Source organism: Pyxicephalus adspersus, chromosome 2 (genome assembly GCF_032062135.1).
Source record: "Pyxicephalus adspersus chromosome 2, UCB_Pads_2.0, whole genome shotgun sequence".
Lineage (NCBI taxonomy): Eukaryota > Metazoa > Chordata > Amphibia > Anura > Pyxicephalidae > Pyxicephalus > Pyxicephalus adspersus.
Window position 1 is genome coordinate 86146884 of NC_092859.1, and position 21980 is coordinate 86168863.

Consider the following 21980-nt stretch of genomic DNA (forward strand, 5'->3'; position numbering starts at 1 on the left):
GAACCACATATTTCAATAAATTTGAAATAATGAAAAAGACTGGGTTATTTTTGTGGCAAAAGTCAACCGTGTGTATTTAGCATACATAAAAGTACGCAATTATGGACATTACAAATTATCAGTGACAACATAAGCATTAGATAATATATATAATAAAACAAACGTAACAGTCAGGCATCCCCTAAGGATGGATTTTTAAGGGGTTTGCTTTTGTAACTAGACATAGATTTGTCTGACTGAGTAAAGAGGTGGTATAAAAGTCATAGGTCTTCTCCCAATGTGTTTCGCAATAACAAAACAGTGCACCCATTTCCTGTCTTAACCTTGCTGAACCCCATTCTACCCTGCAAGGATACCAGTGCACCCCATCACCTATCTTACCCTTCCTGAACACCTATATCACCCTGCAATAATACCAGTAATACCAATTACCTATCTCTCCCTTGCTGAACCCTATATTTCCCTGCAATACCACCAGTATACAAAACACGTATCTTCAATTTTCTCCATCTTTCCATATCCCCTGCAATAATACCAATTCACCCTATTACTTGTCTTACCCTTGCTAAACTTCATTCCTCCGTGCAATAATACCAGTGCAGCCCATCATCTGTCTTACCCTTGCCTAACTCCATACCCACATGCAGTAATAGCAGTGTGAGATGAGTGATGGGGTACACTGGTATTATTGCGGGATGAAATGAGGGTGAAGGAAGTGTCAAACAGGTAATGGGGTGAACTGCTTTTTTTGCAGAGGATATGGAAAGATGGGGAAAATTGAAGATACGTGTTTTGTATGCTGATGTTATTGCAGGGTAATTTGGGGTTCATTAAGGGAGAGATTGGTGATGGGGTGCACTCCTATTGTTAGGTGATATGGGGGTACAGGAGGGGGTGAGATAGGTGATGGCATGCACTGGTATTATTGCAGGGTGGTATGGGGTTCAGCAAGGGTGAGACAGGTGATGGGGTGTACTGCTAATATTGCAAGGGATATGGAAGGATGGGGAAACATGATGACAAGGGTTTTTATACTGGTGTTATTGCAGATGATGGGGTGCACTGCTATTGTTGTGAGGTGACTCACCCTTCCTGAGCCACATAAAACCCTGCAATAATCCCAGTGTACCCCATCACCTATCTCACCCCCATGTACCCCCATATGACCTAACAATAGGAGTGCACCCTTTCACCTATCTCTCCCTTGCTGAAACCCATATTAGCAGGCAACAATACCAGTATACAAAACACATGTCTTAACTTTTCCCCATCCTTCCATATCTCTTCAGCTTTGGTGAACCCTTTACCACCCAATAATAATACCAGTGCAGCCCATCACATTTCTCTCACTTGTTGAACCCCATTCCACCCTGCAATAATATCAGTGTATATCAGGTATTATTGCTGGGTGGTATGGGGTTCAGCAAAGGTGAGACAGGTGACAGGGTGCACTGGTATTTTTGCAGGGTGGTCTGTGGTTTGATTGGTTGCACTCCTATTATTTCAGGGTGGTATGGGGTACAGCAAGAGTGAGACAGATAATAAAGTGAACTGGTATTTTTTCAGTGGATTTGGAAGGATGGGTAAAATTCATGACAGGGGTTTTTATACCGATGTAATTGGAGGGTTATATGGGGTTCAGCAAGGGTAAGATAGATGATGAGGTGCCCTCTCATTGTTGTGATATGATATGGGATACAGGAGGGTGTGAGACAGATGATGGGGTGAATTCCTATTGTGAGGTGATTCATCCTTGCAAAACCACATACCACCCTTCAAAAATACCAGTGCACCCCATCATCTGTCTCCTACTTGCCGAACCCCATACCACCCTGCAACAATACCAGTGCACCCCATCACTTGTCCCACCCTTGCTGAACCCCATCCTGACCTTCGATATTACCAGTGCACATTCCATATCGCCCTGCATTAATACCAGCATACAATCCGCCTGTCTTCACTTTTCACTGTATTTCCATATACCCTGCAATATTACCAGTGCACTCCATGACCTGTCTTACCCTTGCCTAACACCATACCCACATGCAGTAATAGCAGTGTGAGATGAGTGATGGGTTGGACTGGTATTATTGCAGGGTGATATTGGGTTCAGCAAGGGTGAAAGAAGTGATTGGGTGAACTGGTATTATTGGAGGGTGGTATGGGGTTGAGCGAGGGTGAGACAGGTGATGCGGTTAACTGGTAATATTGCAGGGGATATGGAAGGATGTGGAAAAGTGAAGACAGGAGATTTTTAAACCGCTGTTATTGCAGAGTAATATGGGGTTCCGCAAGGGAGAGATAGGTGATGGGGTACACTCCTATTAGCTGACATGGGGTACAGGAGGTGGTGAGAGGAGATGGGGTGCACTCATATTGTTGTGAGGTGATATGGGGGTACATGAGGGGTGGGACAGATAATGGGGTACACTCCTATTTTTGTAAGGTGACGCACCCTTGCTGAACCCCATATTACTCTGCAATAACTCCAGTATATAAAAGAACTCTCTTCACTTTTTTTCCCCATTCTTCCATATCCCCTGCAATATTACCAGTTCACCCATTATCTCACGCTTGCTGAACTACATATTTCAATAAAATTGAAATAATAAAAAACACTGTGTTTTTTGTGGCAAAAGTCAACCGTGTGTATTTAGCATACATAAAAGTACACGATCATGGACATTACAATTTATCAGTGACAACCTGAGCAGTCGATAATATATATATATTAAATCAAACGTAACAGTCAGGAATCCCCTAAGGATGGATTTTTAAGGGGTTTGCCTTTTGTAACTAGACATACAGTTGTCTGACTGAGTAAAGAGGTGGTATTAATGTCTATCCCGACGCCTTTCGCAAAAAAAATACACCCCAATTATTGTCTTACCTTCCTGAACACCCATATCACCCTACAATAAAACCAGTAATAGACATCACCTGTCTCTCCCTTGCTGAACCCCATATTTCTCTGCAATAACACTGTTATACAAACACCTGTCTTCACTTTTCCCCATCTTTCAATATCCCCTGCAATAATACCAGTGCACCCCATTACTTGTCCCAGTGTTCCTGAACCCCATACCACCCTGCAATTATACCAGTGCACCCCATCTCCTGTCTGCAATAATACCAGTACACTCCATCACCTGTTTCACCCTTACTCCATACCCACCTGCAGAAATAGCAAAAAGAAATAAATATTATTGCAGGGTGGTATGTGGTTCAGCAAGAGTAAGACAGATAATGGGGTGAACTGGTATTTTTGTAGGGGATATGGAAGGATTGGGAAAAGTGAAGAGAGTTTTTATATATGGGTGTTACTGCAGGCTAATATGGGGTTCAGCAAGGGAGTGATAGGTGATGGGGATTTTGTGATATGATATGGGGGTACAGGAGGGGGTGGGACAGATGATGGGGTGCACTCCTATTGTTGTGAGATGACACACCCTTGCTGAACCACATACCACACTGCATTAATACTAGTGCACCCAAGATGAAAGATGATGCGGACTTTGCTCCACTGGGCATCTGGTGCATTATCCAGCTCAGACATTTTATACGCTTTCTTCCATCATTAGACCAGTTTCTCTGTTCTTTTACTGTTTTTGAGCAGCTTTGTTCAGGTCATGGTCCTGTACATCAGGTAGTGTCCTTGCTATATGCAGCCTTGATTGTTCCAGAACCTGACTCCACTGTATTTACAAAGATGGGAAATGGACTAGGGTATGGTGCAATAACAAATCTTCATGTTGTTTCTCTTTGCTCATAAGTCCTCCTCTATCAGTACTGCCTACCAAGAGCAGGGATACAAAATCATCACTTGGTTGGAGTCTCGACACTTTACACTATACAGTTTATCATTAGAGAAGTCCCAGAAGTGTTGATACTGCAATGAAGGGGTAGGCATACTTCTTTATATATTTTGGGACTGTCCCCCCAAAAAAAAAACCTTTTCTTGTCAGGTTTATCAGAGTATGCCAAAAATTTACAGATGAGATCCCTTTGAAATTGGTGTTCCTAATGCTAATCTAGTCCTGCCTATAGTAATTTTCTGTTCACTCGCCAATTTAATAGGGCGCGGGCATGTATTCCAGCTCTCTGGAATTAAGCGGGGAAGCCAACCCTAGCTCTGTGGTTCTCTAAAATTAATGAGGTCTTATAATTGGAAGAAATGACTGCTACTTAAAGAGGTACTGAGAAAAAGGTGGGTCAAAGATGGTTTTAATGTGTGTGCTTTTATCAATACCATCCTGCAGTGTTGAGTAAGGTAAGACTGTCCTGTTGAACAGTTGATACGTCTTGCCTAATATAATATTATTGGGCACTGTTTGCAATGGAAGATTCTTTCCTTTGCCCCCACAACTGTAGGCGGCTGAGATCTTTCTATAGCTGTGGGCTTATAGGTGAATACACTTTATTGACCGGATGTAATTAGTACAAGGTGAATAAAAAATATGGGCATTCTTAGTTACCTATGTTTCTAAACTAATTAATTTATTGAATCATAATTTGCAACAGACAGAAAGGACATTTCCAGTGGGAAGAGCCAATATAAGAAACATTGATAGGTTGGTAATAATTGTTATTGTTATAATTTATATGTGGTTGTCTTTTTTTTTCAGTATAATGTAAAAAATGTCTGTAATTGTAGGCTGGGTTTTTCCTGAAGAAGTGGACTTTTTTGATCTGAGAAACATGTTAAATGTATTCAGCCTGGTTTTATTTTTTGTATTTACTTACCCATATTGTTTTTAAGAAATTTTACATTGTTATTGAATAACATTTTAATGTATGTTGGATTTCTTTTAAAAATGTTCACAAACATAAAATTTTTTTGAATGCCTCTAAAGTCCTGGGTCTCCGAATCCTTTCTTTCCTTTTATGTTTGAATTTAAAGGTATGTGGCATTTGCTCTTTCTAGGGGATCGTCCTTACAAATAATCTTCCTTTGTTTCCTATCTTTACCAAACTGAACACTCTACAGTTATCCCTATACCCTATACCTGACCTGACCACTAGGGGAATGGCAAGGGCCTTTAACAGGATGGGAATTAGCTTATACAGGCCCTTGCCATTCTACTGGTGGTCAGGTCAAATGTAAGGACAGGAAATTCTGCTAATGTATGACAAAGCTAATTCCCGTCCTGTGAAAGGACCCCAGCATTCCACTAGAAAGTCAGATCCAGAATTAGAATACTGGTACAAGAACCTTATAATACCTCTTCGTAGTCACGTACCCTGGAGCTGATTAGTGGGGAATGCCAAGGTCTTTCAATGCAGTGGGAATTAGCCTTATTGTATATGAGCAGGCTATTTTATATCCTTATATTGGACCTGACCACTAGGAGGCATCCAAAGGTCCTTGCATTGGATAGGAATCGGCCAAAGCCAATTCCTATCTAAATGCTGGACCTGACCATTAAGGTAATGATAAGCCCCTTGTACTGGATGGGAATTGGTCTTGTTTTTATGAGTGGGCTTTTTCCTATCCATATACTGGACCTGACTATTAGGGGACATCCGAAGTGGTACTGGATAGGAATTAGCCCGGTCATACATGAGGTGGCTTGTTCCTATCCTTATACTTAACCTGACTACTGAGATTATAATAATGAGGTCCTTGTACTGGATAGGACTTAGCCTTGTAAATGAGTGGGCTATTTCCTATCCTTATACCTGACCTGACCTGACCTAATAAAATGGGGAGGTCCTTGTACTGGATGGAAATTAGCTTTGTTATATATGAGCAGGCTATTTCCTATCCTTTTATCAGAGCTAACCACTAGCAGGCATCATAAGGTCCTTGTATGGAATGAGAATTAGCCAGGTCATCGATGCTCAGGCTATTTCCCATTCCTATACCAGACCTGACCACTTAAGCAGCAAAAGATCTTTGTACTGGATGGGAATTAGACTTGTTATATATGAACAAGGCTATTTTCCTATTCAAATACTGGACCTGCCAACAAAATAACAATGAGATCCTTATACTGGGTGGGAATTAGCCCGATCACATGTGTGTAAGCAGCAGGAAAGTTGCTGCATTCAGCTAAATTGCAAAATGGAAATACTGAAGGAGCATACAGATAAATCCCCAGTGCACTTCTCATAATACAAAGATGTTTCCACTATCATGCCCACATTTTTAGGATTAATCTTTTACCAGCATTTCTCAATAATTTCATAGAACTCCCAGACTTCCTATAGAATTATAGAAAAGTTCTGTGCACTGCTTGGCCATGGTCATTTAAAAATAAAAAAAAAAATAAGAAAAGGAAAAAAGGCTTTTTCATAAACTCTAACACCAACATTTCCACCTAAGGATAAAAGTGTACTGACCTTTTCCATGATGAATAAGAAAAGCTTAGGCAGAGGGGTACTAAATTATTTACAAAAGTGTATTTACAGTAAAAACACTGCACCAAAAAAACTGTACAAGATCAATGGAAGTCTATATATCTTTTGTCTGGTCATCCTCTTCTAGTTTCTTGATCTCATTTTTCAAACAGTTTATTGTTTCCCTGCTAGCCTTTAATCTTTCCTTTAACTCTGATATTTCAAAACTGGTCTTCTTCTTGGCAGCATCCATCTTTTCTTTAGTTTTTGCTTCTAATTCTGTAACTAGGAAGAAACAAAAAAAAAAGTAACAGCTGAATTTTCATTTTGCTCTCCAGTCCAAGGCAAGTATGGTACTGACTGCACTAGAGTACCTAGAATATTAAGTGTTCTCCAAAAACACAAAGTTTACAATATTATTTTGGACTTTAGGATACGTGTGTGTGGTCCTATTTAAATGGATCTCTAGACCCCCAGTGAATAATGGTGGATGCCATCCTTGTTTTTGTGGGCAAGACCTGACTATAAACCCCGCTACGGACATAATCTGCTAAAATGCATCATAACCAGCTGTAAGGAAAAATGCCCAAACTTTTGGTGGTGAAGGGTATCATACATGTACTATTCTAGTACCTTCTTTACAGCATCCCAATATACTGAACCTACCTACTGAGACAACTTTGGTTCTGTGCTAGTCATGTACCATATGACAAACCATGACCAACATTTGTTTTATAATAGGGAAAGTCTACAAAACTTTACTTACATTCTGTTTCATGTTTGTAAGCTCCAAGTGTTAATTGCCGTGATGTGGTGAGGAGTTGCTGCATCATAGCTGTTGGATCCTGGAATATCTAGGTACATTATAACATACTGACATTACTACGTGATGAAAATCATGTTTCACCTTTCCTGGTGCATACACTAAAACAAATACCATTTTCACTACAAATCCTATTCATCTGAAAAGCACAACCAAGGAAAAGGTTCTCACCATTTCATCATAAAACTCTGAGACCACAGTCTTCTTTCCTAGCATAGCATTTGTGTCTGACTGAAACAGCTTCAATAAATGGTACAAAGTGACCTGGAATGATAAAGGTATGTTTACGTTGGGCAGATGTTTTTAGAATTAAGAGCTAAAGATGAAGTATGGCCACAAACGTATTTACAAATATTCCTCAATTGTCACAAACACAGATATTACCTTCGAAAAGAATTAGGGACAATTATATTTGTCCTGTGCAGAAAGAGCTGTGGGAGTGAATGAAGCAGAAGGTTCATCTCCTACAGGTTGCCTGCCTAAAACTATAGGAGGCAGATACAAGACCAACATAGTTCTCCCCAGACCCCTTTTAGTGGGCGGAGCTCCCGACACTCATCGCAGCTCCAATCCTCGGAACAGAAAAAACAGGCTGCTCCGTTCTCAGCTGTCATCCGTTCAGAGGATTCCAACTGCTAATAAGAGCCTGGCGGGAAGAACAGCACAGCTAGAATGAGATCGGGACACAAGCTATCCCTCTCCTGTTCTCTAGCTTATGCTGAGTCCTCTGTTGAAAAAAACTGCTTGTAAATGAATCCGCCGGAGTGTCTGTGTGTAATGATGTCATCGGTGCAGTGTGATAGCTGTGTGTGTGTGTAGTCTGCATGTCATTCTGCAACCTTACAACTTTGTGTGTTCAAACCTACAGATCTCCTAAACCATTGGTCGTAATGATTTGAAAATTTCAGGGTACACAGAGGATAGCTCATAGCTACTAGTAACCAAAATATCAGCCCCCAAGAATTTAAAGATATAGGGGCCACAATTTTAACAACTTATGAAAATACAACATTTGGAAATGCTGTTTCAAAAAAGTAAGTGCAATTTGGAGTCCTTAATTGAAAATGCAAATTGCGGACCCCCAGGGCCACTTGCATAGCAAGGAGTATTGGGATGGGGCCCCTAAATTGATACCTGCCTGCCACAAATCTATAACTGTCATACTGTATTTACCCGGTCTGCTTCTCTTCTTTAAATCCCATTAAATTTCCCTGGAATAATGGGGTGTACAAAGCTAAAAATGTTTGTGAAGTGGGGGGACACCTTTGGCTACCCCCCCCCCCTACTAAAATTTAATTACTATGGAAAACAAACTGCCCTGTTACACATTACTGCTCACTTCTAACGCTTGAACCCCAATTTGTCTGGAATAGGGAGGTGTAGGAAACTGAAAATGTGTGGGTAAAGTCTGTGGATAACAACCCCTAAAATGTTATGGCTTTGGCATCATTAGAACATAAAAATTCTGCCCACCAAAACAAAATTGGGGTTCAGGTACTGGAAGAGTACAGTCATGTGTAACAGGGCAGCGTGTTTTGATGGGCAGAATTCTGTAATGATGCCATGGTGATGAAAGTTTGGGGGGTGTAAGGTAGGGAAGCGAACAGTTAAGCGTGACAGGGCAGGGCATTTTGATGGGCAGAGTTTTTATGTTCCAATGATGCCATGCTAATGAAGTTTTTTTTGGGGGGGGGGTTAACAAGTGTCCCCCACTTGCACCTACATTTTCAGTTTCCTGCACCTCCCCATTCCAGAAAAACTGTGCTTTAAAGAACAGAAACAGAAGGCGTAGCATCGTATTACAATTATAGTTTTGTGACATAAATTTCCCCTTGAATTTTATGTCACAAAACTATGGGGGTCCTTAAATTACCATTTTCAATTTTGGGCTCCTAGATGCACTTGCCTTTGAATGTTCAATTTTCACAAGTTTTTAAAGATCCCTTGTGTACCCTGAAAAATTCAAGAAAATTTTGGGGGTCCGGGGCCCTGGTCTGTGCATCCCCGAGCGGGGTCAGGAGAAGGACCCAGGTGAAAGGACGCATCGGCCAGAGCCGCGGACCACGTAACCCCGAGTATTGCTCACACTGCAGCTGATGATGTCAAATAATATGGGCAGTGATGAAAGGGGGGACACTGACTTAAAGCATCCCAAAATTTTAACATTAAATAAAGAGTGACTTTTCCGTTTTATATAATGAGAAAATGTGTTGCCTTTTTTTTTATTTTTTGGTTTAGGACCCCCCTGTCATGGTGGTAAAGACTGCAGGGGAAATCCACAGCCTCCTGGCACATTTGTGTCACATATCCTAGGTGGCTGTGGGCTGCTCCTTCTGTGCATGCCTGACATCGAAATGTATCATCAGGGGCTTTCCTATAATGTAAAAATAAAAATGCCCAATATCATGCATGTGCGGTGTGCATGGAAAACGGCAGGTGTTTTTTTACTGCTAATGTGAACTAAACCACATCAAACTATTACACTACTACAAGGTATTACACTAAAAAAAACATGGAACACTGGGAACTTAGATCAAAATACACAACACTAAACAGTTTGGGCAAAATATGGAAACATTAGACATACTAACAATCCAGGCATTAGAAAGTTGAAACAAAGTATAGGGGAAAGGTAGGACACTGATACAATAATGGGGGTTACTGGATACCTATGGCATAAACTAGGAGTACTACCACCCGGCTGAAAAAAATTCCTGGGGAGAACACTGACCAACTACTGCATAGGGGGCTGAAATGACACACAGCCAACTCATACTGAATTATGACTCAGGACTGGATGACCTACATAAAAGACCCCAATATTCAAGTAAGACTGCACAATGCTCCTATATTTAGATATTTGTCTGTCACGTATAAATGTAACAGTCGTTTGCGCAAATATAATCCCAACATACCATAATATTATTGGGTATACCAAAAAAAATAATAAGTTATACAGAAGCAAGATAAAGCATTTAATGAGAAATGTTACACTATAGAATAATTTACTATGTAGTATTGGTATATGGTGCAACAAATTATATCCTCATTGGATATCCTAATGTCTTGTCACTCCCATAATGCATTGTTCATACTCAATTAAAAATCAGAAACTGTAAAGACAGTCAATGAGGGTCCCTTTCTAAATAAGAGCTATTAGCTGGTTACTTTTTCTGTTTGTTTTTTTAATACCAAATCAAGTAAATGTAATGTACTTACTGGTCTTTCATTTGGATCGATAAAAAATATTTTTATGATGATTTCAAATTCACCCCAACCGGTCTCTGTAATTTCATAAGGAGGCTTTGTAACAACTAAAATTAATGAAAAGAATTACAAGAAAAAAAAAAGTTGTGAAAACTGAAGGACTGCATGGATGAATTGTTTTTGCTTAGAAAGGCAAAAAGGAAAATACCTCTGAGGGGATTCCCATAACTTTCATGCAACTTAAACTGAATTTTCTTTACATAGGCAGACATGTCCTGAAAACAGAATAAATATATATTTATACTAAGTCATAAGAATAAGATAATATACTTTAACATAAGCAATCAGAGTATTCACTACATTTTTAGAGGGGAATAGAAAGCAGTTTGTTTCCCTCAGTTGGGTTTCCATGGTTTTTCATATATTAAAGCGTACCTAAACTCAGAATTTTCACTTTACATAAAATGATAGACAACCCTTTTATGTAAGGTAAAAATTCTGTTTGCTTGTGATTTTTTTTAAGCAACACCTTTTAATAGAAAAAAAAAAAGGGTGCAGCACCACTCTCTTAATTCTCGATCTCCTAGGCGATTCAGAATGAATGGGAGTGCAGAGCGTCACACATCCCAGGAGGCTCTTGGCTGCTCCTGTCTATTGTCACAGGAGGAGCCCTTTCGCTAAAAGAGAAAGAAATTGCTGTTCTCACACATGCGCAGTGAGATCACCAAGTTTTCTTCCCATTTACTTCACCCGATCTCACATCTGGAAGAACAGAGAAAAGATGGCGGCGCCTAGCGTGCCGGCCGAAGATGGATGCCGGGAAGACGCGAGATGTTTTTGTTGTCAGTCATTCTGAACACGTTGAATATGACCTAAGCTGACATTTTGTATCATTTTCAGTTGGTAGATAACCTGAAGCAATGTAATTTATAATCAATTGGAAATGATTCCCTATATACCCAACATTAAAGTAAGATCAAAAGTTAACCCAATGTAGGAGATATTTCTCCACAAACATATAGCAGTAGCCTTTACCTTTTTTAATTTTTAACCAACACCTACATACAAAGGAATCTAGACTCATCCCCTTATGATAAATACACTAACACATAAATATATAAACGATGAACCACATTACCTCATTGCGATACGGTTTGACATAAACCGTCCATTGGTGAGTATGGCCATCCTCTTCTCTCTTCTTGCCAAAATAGCGTGCCACATTTCCATAGACTATAGGTTTTACAATAGTAACTCCCTAAATAAATACAAATATAGATGTTATAAGATATAATACAACTAGGTATATTACTTTGTATATAATACAATAATGACCTGGATGACTATTGTACAAAACAAAGTAATAAAATATAGCAGAGGAAACAATATAAACGCACTAGGCCTGGGGTTTCCTATGTCCATAGCTCCTCCTGTATTAGATGATGTACCCTGACATCAGAATCATCCAGGAATGAGAACTGCCCATGTCTGCACACACTGATATAGGGATTGATACAAATCAGAGCTTGGTTATTGTCGGGGTTATTATTGTATTCCCAGGTTGCTCATGTCAGGGTACAGAATTATACACTGATAACCTATCAGAGCAATGTAAAGGATTCTTAGCAGGGCTGGGGTTTCCATACAGAAGAGAATCCCCTGTTATCACAGATATGCATGTCTTCCACAATATTAGGCCAAAAGGGGTCATAGGGGCAATACTGCAGCCGCTGTACCACCCAGCCACTTCTTCCTTCACTGCTCCATGTTCTTTACCACGGAGGAGAAATCCCTTTAGTTGGCTGCTAGATCTGATGTCATTGCTGCATGTATGTGCAGAAACAGGCACCAAATGGATGAAGATGAGGAGGGACCTGAGATGAGAGACATGGGGCCTGGAAGACTGAAGAGGAGAGACAAGGGGCTCTGAGGATAGATGAAGTTGATGGGCTAACACTGGAGCAGCAGGTGAGTACAGTTCCCCTTCTTTCCATCAGTCAGACGTATTATACTATGGCTACACAAGCAACTATCTGGATGCAGCTAAAACACTGCATGACTGAGTGATGTCTAATGACTGTAATGTCACTTCTGTGTGATTTCCACACTTCTTGTTTAGGTGATCCATGGCTTAAGTAGACAGCGGTGTTCAGGATATCTTCCTGCACTTCACATTCCCAGTGGGTGAATGTGGAAACATCTGTGTGAAATCACTTCTATCTGCAATACAAGAACTGGGCTCCAATCCATCCCCATGGTCACACATGTGTCCATGAAGCTTCTTACACATCATATGTATTATAGCAGGAGGCTGATGTCAGGGATTTCAGGAACAGTCACCCATATATCCCTAGCTTTATTCTGATGACAGTGTATTTCTATAGACAGTTTATTTGTGGCCTGCAGTCATTCAGGGTCTATAAAACCAATGTACCTCCAGCAGAGACATGAATAATAGTGTAAATCTGGTCAGAAATCTCCGCTGATTTAGCAGCCTTTCTCAAACTTTATATCATGGGGGAACCCTCACAATAACTTTCAGGTCTCGGGGAACCCCGCACAATATTTAGCATATGTCCAGTTCATGGTGCTGGAGAATGGGAAGAATATCATCCTTACAAATAGCCAAATCATCATTGGTGTCAGGGGCAAGTGACCTGAAAGGCATAAATTGCTAATGGAACCCCTAGCACCCTCCACAGGAACCCTGGCTGAGATAGCAGGGGTCACATTATCCCCAGCTCTATGTACTACAGGACTGGCTGTTGTGGAAATGAGGGGAATGGAGGGGATTTGTAGCCTGCTGTTAGGGTGACAACACTGGTACTTTATAAATACAGCAGTGGGAAAGTTGTCACCATTGTGCAGGAAGTGTGTTAGTGGCAGCTCATGCAGCCAGCAGATCCCATTCATTAGATGACACTGCTGTTCCTGCATTCTCTGATATCACAAACTCATCGCAGGATTTCCCTGTACACCAATATGAACACCAGCAGTGAGTGGAGGACCACAATGGCGGACATGCCCGGGGCTCTATGGGGGCCCCTGTAAAGTTTGGTGTATTAGCATGCTGTGGCCCTATGCTGACCCCCCCGGCACATAATATGAGATAACATGGAAATGTGACGGCCGTACAGAGCTAAGTCAAGCACAGGAGCCCCCCACACAGAGCCCCACAGGATGGAGGGGCGCCCCCTACTGCCACATACACATAGCTGCCCCCCGCCCCTCACCTTCACTCTCCCTCCGGAGTCCGGCCCGAATTCAGCCATCCTCTTGAACATATTGCAGCGGGAGGCGGCCGGGGAGGGGCAGGAGCAGCTCACCCAGGAGCCAGCGCCTTTCAGCTCACCGAACAACCAGACAAAGCCGAGCAGATAGCGGGGAGCTCACACACAGCTCAGGGAATTTCAGCGCCAACAGCGGACACCTTTGTCCTCACACAAACCTTACGCCACAGTCAGTCCCCTCCTATTCTATTGTGAGAATGGTACAATCCAGGCAAACCAACTTCCCTCCTCATTGCAGAGACCGCGCATAGGGGCGGGGCCTGGTAGTGACGTAATGATCCCAGTAGCTACACTGAGGAAGGGGAGGTCTATGGGCGGAGCCTTTTCTCTGTAGGCGGGCTGATATGAGTGTGACTATGCACATGGAGGCTGGATAGGAGTGTGGATGTTTTAGTGCAGTGGTTGGCAACCTTTTCGGTCCAGCAGACCACTAAAATCTCTGGCTCCTGACTGCGAATGCGCAGGGAGCTCGAAGGGGGAAAACCCAGCGGGGTCCTTCTCCTGACCCCACTTGGGGGTGTACCGGCCAGAGCCACGCAGCACTAAAAAATTTTCAGAACACTGGTTGGCGACCGCTGTTTCTCACATTTTGTTTTAAATTTCTGAGGAAAAAATTGTAATTTTCTGTATTATTCTATTAATTTACATTTTAAATATATAAATAAATCAAGCCAAAAAAAATGTCTCAAATCATCCTAAATCTATTAATGTACATCAAATCAATAATAACAGCTATACAATCTTCTAGTTTCTTTAATTATATATATCTATCTTAACCAACTTTACCCATAAGTTCTTTTATTGCTCATTTCAAATTACTAAATTTATATATATATTTATAATAAATCAAACTTTATTACTCCCCTAGGCCTAATAAAAAATAAGAATTCATCTTTTCTGTTTATTATATATTTTACTGGGGTTACCACATACCTTTCCTACTATCTTTTCATTTCCAGTTTGTACAGCGATAACACAGCTGTAATTACTAGTGTTGGTTGAATATCTCACTGTTCAATTTGCCAGCTATTCGATCTAATAGTGAGAAATTCTCTGGGTGATCAAATGCGGAGTTCGAACACCATGGTGCGAAAATTCAGGTTTTTTAGGGTCTTTTAAGGGTTGCAAGAGCAATCAGATTGCCCTTGCAGCTCTTTACTAGTTGTATGTATTCATAGATAGAGTTTCTCTATCCAAGAATACAGGGCACTACAGGTGATGAATGACAAGTGCCCAGACATTGTAGTAGAACTGCAGAGGTCTGCAGTTCAGTTTCCCATGTGACGTCACAATGTCATTTTGGGAAAAAAGTTAGTTAAAAAACACAAACATTCAATAAATTACTTTAAAATTAATTTTTATTATTTTTGAACACATTTTTTTCCCCAGATTTTTACCGTCGAATCACCCGTTTTTCGGGTCGGGTCTATCGGAATTCAAACAGCCATATTCGGTTCGAATATAAGGACAAAACGAATTCCAACACCAACCAATTACCAATCATCTAAACAAGACATATACACTTAAATTACCCTATTATACTACATATAACATTAACAACACTAAGACAAGGGAACAAAGGAAGGAGAGGGAAAGGGAAGCAGGCCAAAAACAATCCAAAAAATGAAAAGAAAAAAAAATACATCATACATTAACAATGATATAACTATATAGTTGTAATGCACGTGGGTGTGGACCCACTGTGCCACTGACTGGGTATGCCCTAGAGAGGCGTAACTAAGCCGCTACCTGGTCTTCACTAGAGCCTCTGATGGTGAGGATAGGCTTGGGGCGCAGGGTAGCTGCCAGGTGCCACTCCAGAGCAATCCCCGGGTCAGTGGCAGCTGACCAGAGGGGTCAGGGCATTTGATGCAAGCACTGAGGGGCTTGCGTGGCTTGGAGGATATGGGTCAGAAGAGAAGGCAAACAGCCAAAAGTCCATGAACGAGATTTGAGGTCAGGGCCAGGCGGCAAACAGGCAAAAGTCCATAAACGAGATCCGAGGTCAGGGTCAGGTGGGAAACAGGCAAAGTCCAAGAATTCAGTAAACAAGATCCGGAACACAGCAAAGCCGACAGAAAAAGCACCCTTGCACTAAGAGTTAGACTAGCTAAAACCATGAGATTGCTCAGGCATCTTCCTGTAGTAGGAAGCGCCTTTAAATACCTGCAGAAATCCAGCCATAGGCTGGTGAAACAGAGGGCGTGTATGTGTTGCCCCATAGGTGAAGAGAGATACCCACGCCAGATCAAACACCGGTGCAAGTTTCCATCAGGAAGGAAACTTCGGCATGGAACACAGGTAGTGGGTTATGCTACCTGCTGCCCACGAAGTCAGTATGGCGGCAGGAGGGAAAAGAGAGAACCCGGCAGACAGTATTGCTCTCATCTTCTTGTTCACTAGAAACCAGGACATTATTCTTAACTTGTTGCATATTAGCAATTGTAGACCACCAGGCCTTAGCCAAAACCAAATGTTAACAGTTTAAATTGATTACTAGTACAAATCGATGGTTTCAAACTCAGAAGTACCTCTACCGAGTTTTTAGGAAAAGCACAACCCACTAAAGTATAAGCTATTTGATATACTCTCGTCCAGAACTTCCTTACTTTAGGGCACTTCCACCATATATGATAAAGGGTTCCTGCAGTAATAAATCCCCTAAAACAATTACCTGTACAGGTCGACTAAAACTTAGCAAGCCTAGATGGCACCATATACCATCTCAACATTAATTTAAAAATTAGTTTCTACTGCTGAGGCATTGATACTGCTATGAGCTACCGTAAACCAAATCTGGTCCCAATCCTCCTCTTCAAGCAACAAGCCCAAGTCTACTTCCCATTTAGATATATAGGATGGGATGGCCATACTAGTTTGCATTAAATTATTATATAAAGCTGATAAAACTCCCTTCACCTTTGTATCCTGTACACATAATCTCTCAAACCATGTCATAATATAAATACCAGCCGATAATCTGAACATAGATTGAACAAAATGCCTGATTTGGATATACCTAAAGATTTTCCTCCGATGGAACTTTATGCCTTTCTCAACCCTTTTTTTTTTTTACAGTATATTTACAGAATATTAATAGTATTAGTATAAGAAAGTATAAAGTATAAGTATAAGAAAGTTGGAAACACAAAATCATCCCAAATAATAAATTAAATACATTTTAAAAAAAAATTTAGTTTTTTTTTTAATTTTTAAAATTAAAAAAAAAAATAATATTAATATACTTATACTATTATATTTTACTGCCCGTCGGCAACGTACACACACCGACATCACCGGGAATTCCCCGGTGACTCATCAAGTGCAGAGGACGCCAGAAGAAGAAGAAAGAAGACCCAAAGGAAGAGAGAAGATGCGAAAGACAATGCGGGACGCCGGCGGATCAGGTAAGACTCAATTTACTATTTTTTCCCATAGGTTTACCTACCCCGAGTGTGACTTAGGGTTACGGCTTTTAGCTTTTTTTCTACCCTGAGTCACACTCGGGGTTACCACCCAGGAGGTTAATAGAATCCTACGTTCTCAATGTATGCCTCAATATAGGATTAGAGATATGGCGCTGTTGTGAATCCGGAATCCAGAGTAAAGCTTCAACCGCCACCACTGCATTCTCAATAGATACTCATTTGGGGATATTTTTTTTTTTCGAGCATAATACAGTAAAAAAGGGGGTAACCTGGGCGGCTTTATATTAAGAACTCAAATGCAGTACTGATAACCCACCAGAACTCCTGGATTGGGTGTATCTGGGGACTAGTGGGCGTTTTGCCCCCCCAAATGTACTCTAACATCTTAAAATGTATTATTTTTAAAACATGAGTAGGTATAGCAAGTGGGAGAACTCTCATAGGATAAAGAAACTATGGTAACTAAGACATCTTAATGGAAAGTATACAGCCTGTCCATGAAATTTGATATTTTTTCCATGATTCTAGTAGATCAATCAAATATTAGCAGCATACAAAAGGTCATAAGATGGGGAGATAGTGTATATATCCTCAGATAACTAAGTCTTTTTGGCTCCCATTAAAGAGGAAAAGATCCTTAAAGGATTTTTACCACCTCAGATGATAAAGTAACATTAGGGTCTTACATTTTGAACTATTAAATTGAGGCCCCGAAAGGCCTGAAAATGTTCCTGTACCTCCATCAAATTAGGCAGGGACAGCATGGGATTCATCAAACTAAGGAGGCTGTCATCCGCAAAAAGTCAGAGCTTATGTTGCTGACCATTAACCTCTATACTCTGAATGTCTGCATGGTTTCGGATTGCTATAGCCAGGGGCTCTACCGCCAATGCAAAAAGCAATGGTGATAGTGGGCAACCCTGCCTAGTGCCCCTGCCTATAGAAAACTCTGAATGATAGCCCATATGCCCCCTGTGTAAACGCCTTAGGAAAATCATATAAAGAGGATATCCATTTACAAAAATTTGGTCCAAAGCCCCATTTAGGTAATAGTGACATAAGATCTGGCCATAGTACTGAGTCAAAGGCTTTTCTAAAATCCAAGCTCAGCAAAAATGCTGGAGTCTTGGTTTGTTTAGCCTGCTGAATTAAATGCAATACCCTCCGTATACTATCTCTAGCTTGTCGCCTGGGTATAAAACAAGTTAGATCAGCTGAGACAAAGTCCAAAGTCATGTGACAAGCTCTCTCAAAGGGGCTCACAATCTAATGTCCCTACCATAGACATATGTGTTTAATACAGGCTAAGGTCAATAAGAGGTGGAAGCCAATTAACCTAACTGCATGTTTTGGAATGTGGGAGGAAACCAGACTACTGGAATCTGCTGCCATCTACCAGGATGAGAAAGATGAAACCCGACTTCAATACAATTGAAAATCTATAACACAAACTGAAGATCGGAGTTCATAGACACTGACGTGTTCAATACTTATCCCCCATCCCCCCGTATGTGCCTAGAGATCTGATTTAATGTGATTCTGCAGGTTTTGTATATATTTTAAGGGATATATAAACCTTCAAAGTTCTCCTTGCATACTTCCAAGCCTCCTCTAGGTGGCGTCTCATTAGTGAAAATCTTTGAACCAGTGCCACCTTTTCGGACCCACTGACCACTAAATTTACCGGCTCCGGACCGCTCATGTGTGGGGAGCTGGCTGTCACTCAAAGGGGAAGAAACTTCCCCTCCATAGTGACGTCATGATACCAGAACCCGTCTACTGTCCTATAGCAGGTCTGAGAACACAACTTGCCCACTTCCTTGAGCCTCTGATACGTACTGGGGACATGGTCCACGGCCCTGGTTGGTGCGCCCCCTAAGCTGGGTCCTTCTCTTGACCCTACACGGGGGCACACTGGCCAGAGCCGCAGACCACCAACATTTTACCCCACTGGCTGCAGTTGGTGACCACTGCTACAAAACACTCACTGTAGTCTACTTCCACTGACATTGCATTGTCAATGAAAATGAATGCATTGTACATATTTTATGTGATTCAGATGTTATCTATGTTTATTTTCATTAAGCCCTAGCCTGATTGTGTTTTACACCTTACAACCTGTATAGGTATCTGAACCTAACCTGTTATCAGGTATACAGTCCTGGTATAGCAAGGCTGGACCACAAAGAAGCCAACCGATTCATGTGTTGATCGGAAGAGAAAGCCTAGTGAGGGAAATATGAGCTCACTATGCTGATTGTTCTTTCACTGTACAGTTAGACTGAGGTTGAATATTGCAAGTTATCAGATTGAGGATATTTATAGGCAGAAAGAAAGTGCTGTGACTAAGAAGGTAAAATCTAATTTTTTTTTATTTTTAATAAGCTATTCATTCTAATATTGTTATTTATGGGTACAGCTTTAGACAAGTGCTATGAGTCTACAGACAATTACTGTGCATGCACAGCTCATCCCAACATACCCTGGCTGTTGTAAAAAAAATAACTCCCACGCTGGAAGAAGACTGGGTGCATATTCCAAACAGACAGGTACATTTATTTTATTGTTGAGGATACAGTTAGGTCCATAAATATTTGGACGGAGACATTTTGGATTGAAACTAGTAGATGGAATGCAGAAACAACCTTTATCCCATAACCCATAACTAAAGATGGCTGATTCACCTATCGGCATTCCTTTACCGGGTGCCACCATCTTCCTTCTGTTCCTCCTCTCAGAAGACATCTTCGGCCATCTTGTAAGTCTTTAGGTGTGGATTGGCATCTCTGGCTTTTCAGCCAAATTGTCATCATTCCAGATGGGTTTCCTCCCTCTGGTCTAATGGCGGCATGTTTTGCTGTCTTGCTAACCTTTCCCACTCACAAGGTGCCTGTCTGTTTCCTGTTCCCCTCCACAGAGTGTGCAGATTTACCTGCACTTCTAGATCACATGCAAAAACAGTAAAAGAAGAAAATGCTACACCTTCAACCTTTCACCCTTAGGCAGAGTGCTATCAACCAGTCAGTAGATGATCAGATATAGGGGTTACGGGAGCATATCAGGCTGTATATAGGGGTATGGCCTCAGGCAGGGCTATGCTCTGTTAGATGGTTTTGTAGTATCGGGATGAAGAAAGTAAACCCATGACACTGAAACAGTGCAAATCGTGTCTAGGTAGTGTTACACCTGAATGCTGGGCTTTCTGCATGGATTGGTTAGGGTTATATAGGCCCTGTAAGTCATAAATGTGTCTGCTGTGATCTTTTTCCTTATTATGAGGCTTTCTAACCGATGTAACCCCTTTTAATTTTTACAAGATAAGCATAACCATTACCTTGAAGCCCAGTAATAATGAGCTTTTGCCATGCCTCATTCTTTTCATTTGGAGCTAAACATTTTACCAAGTATGATTATTAGAGTACCTTCAAGCATCTATACTAATACCTGGATCCATGAATATCAGTTTTTGTTTCAGACTCCTGTGTATGTTTAACCTATAGAGCATGGTAGGGAGGTAGCATGTATCCCGCAGACATTGATCCATCAAATCTGATCTCATGACTCTGGGCACCTTATAGGCCTTGCCACATAGCTTGACCCTGTATAAGGAAAGTATGACTAGGAAACCTTACAAATTGTTTGCAAAGCCTTCATCAAACTTCAAACAGCAATGTTTATTCTTTCAACACAACATTTAGCTCTACTTTCAGGAGTTTAAACACATATCTGTATGGGGGTACTAGGGGTCACCTTAAAGAGTCAGTGCACTATATTTAAGCAATCCTTTCATTCTTTCGGAGCCCTTTACACCGACCCAACTTATCCTCCCTCTCCCTAGTTGTGTATTTAGTGAGAACTGAATAGCCATAATCTGGCATTTATTTTCTACTACCAAAGCAGTACAGCCCCATAGGGCCTGTGTACCACCTCAGAAAACAGACTATAAAAGTGTATGTGGTGGTACTGTGCCCAGAAAGGAAGGAAAATGTGTTTTGGAAGATTGTAAACATGTGGCCGGGGCTCTTCTGATCTTGATAAATTTGCTACTGTGGAGGAATGGGTCAGAGAATATTTTATTGCAGTTCATGTATGATGGTATGCAGATGCAGCAGAAAAAAAAAACTAAACTTAAAGAAGACAGTTTTAACATTTAAAAAAAAGGGTAGATAACTCTTTTATATTTAAAAAAACTGGCTTTTGTTTAGTTAGAAGGGGAGCACCCCCTTCTATACATTCATCACAAATCCCAAGAGGCTTGATCTTAGAATCTAGGAAGGGGCTTTCCCCACCATGTAAAAAAACAAGTGCTAAACTCACACATGCGCAGCGAGATCAGCACTTTTTTTTACATTTTTTAAGAGAAAACGTCATCCAATCTCGCGCCTGTGCATTGTAGGATTAGGTGATGTAAGGACCAGCAAGATGACAGAAGAAGGCAGTGCACATTTGTTTCTCCGCTCCCTGAAGAAATCTTGGACAGTGCAGGACCGAATATAATCCTATTTGGAGGAAGGGGGCTTGGGGGTCTGAGGGCTCTGCAGAAGTAAAGGTGTCATTTTATTGTTAATGAAAGTTCTGTTTTTAATATTCTTTTATATAATACTAATACCGGTAGGCACCAGTGGATGGCTGTTACAAATTCATACACTTACACAGCACTATCTAGAGGCTGGAGTATGAACAGAGATTCTTTATTTAATGACATTTTCATCTTTGTCAATATTCTTTTCTTTAAATTTAAAGAATCCATGGCTCCTCTCATTTTGCTTAGAGGGTAAAGGGGTACTAGCTACCCCTAGGCTCATCCAACAAGTGTATGGACAGATATCTGGTGGACAACTGGTCAAAGGGAATTGACAGATTCTAATAGGCTGCACACACAAAGATTCATGT

At 41.0% G+C, this 21980-nt stretch overlaps 1 protein-coding gene across 2 annotated transcripts; it reads right to left on the minus strand.

Moving 5' to 3' along the window:
- Positions 1 to 6387: 6387 nt before the first annotated feature.
- On the minus strand, positions 6388 to 13811 carry YEATS4 (YEATS domain containing 4). Of its 2 annotated transcripts, XM_072401331.1 has the most exons (7): positions 13603 to 13811; positions 11508 to 11627; positions 10578 to 10644; positions 10382 to 10476; positions 7334 to 7426; positions 7106 to 7193; positions 6388 to 6624 (listed from the first exon to the last, which is right to left on the minus strand). In XM_072401331.1, the coding sequence occupies exons 1-7, from the start codon at positions 13651 to 13653 to the stop codon at positions 6455 to 6457; spliced, it is 684 nt and encodes a 227-aa protein (XP_072257432.1). In that variant the 5' UTR covers positions 13654 to 13811; the 3' UTR covers positions 6388 to 6454. The 2 variants fall into 2 exon arrangements, with proteins under 2 accessions (XP_072257432.1, XP_072257433.1); XM_072401332.1 differs by lacking the exon at positions 7334 to 7426.
- Positions 13812 to 21980: the final 8169 nt, after the last annotated feature.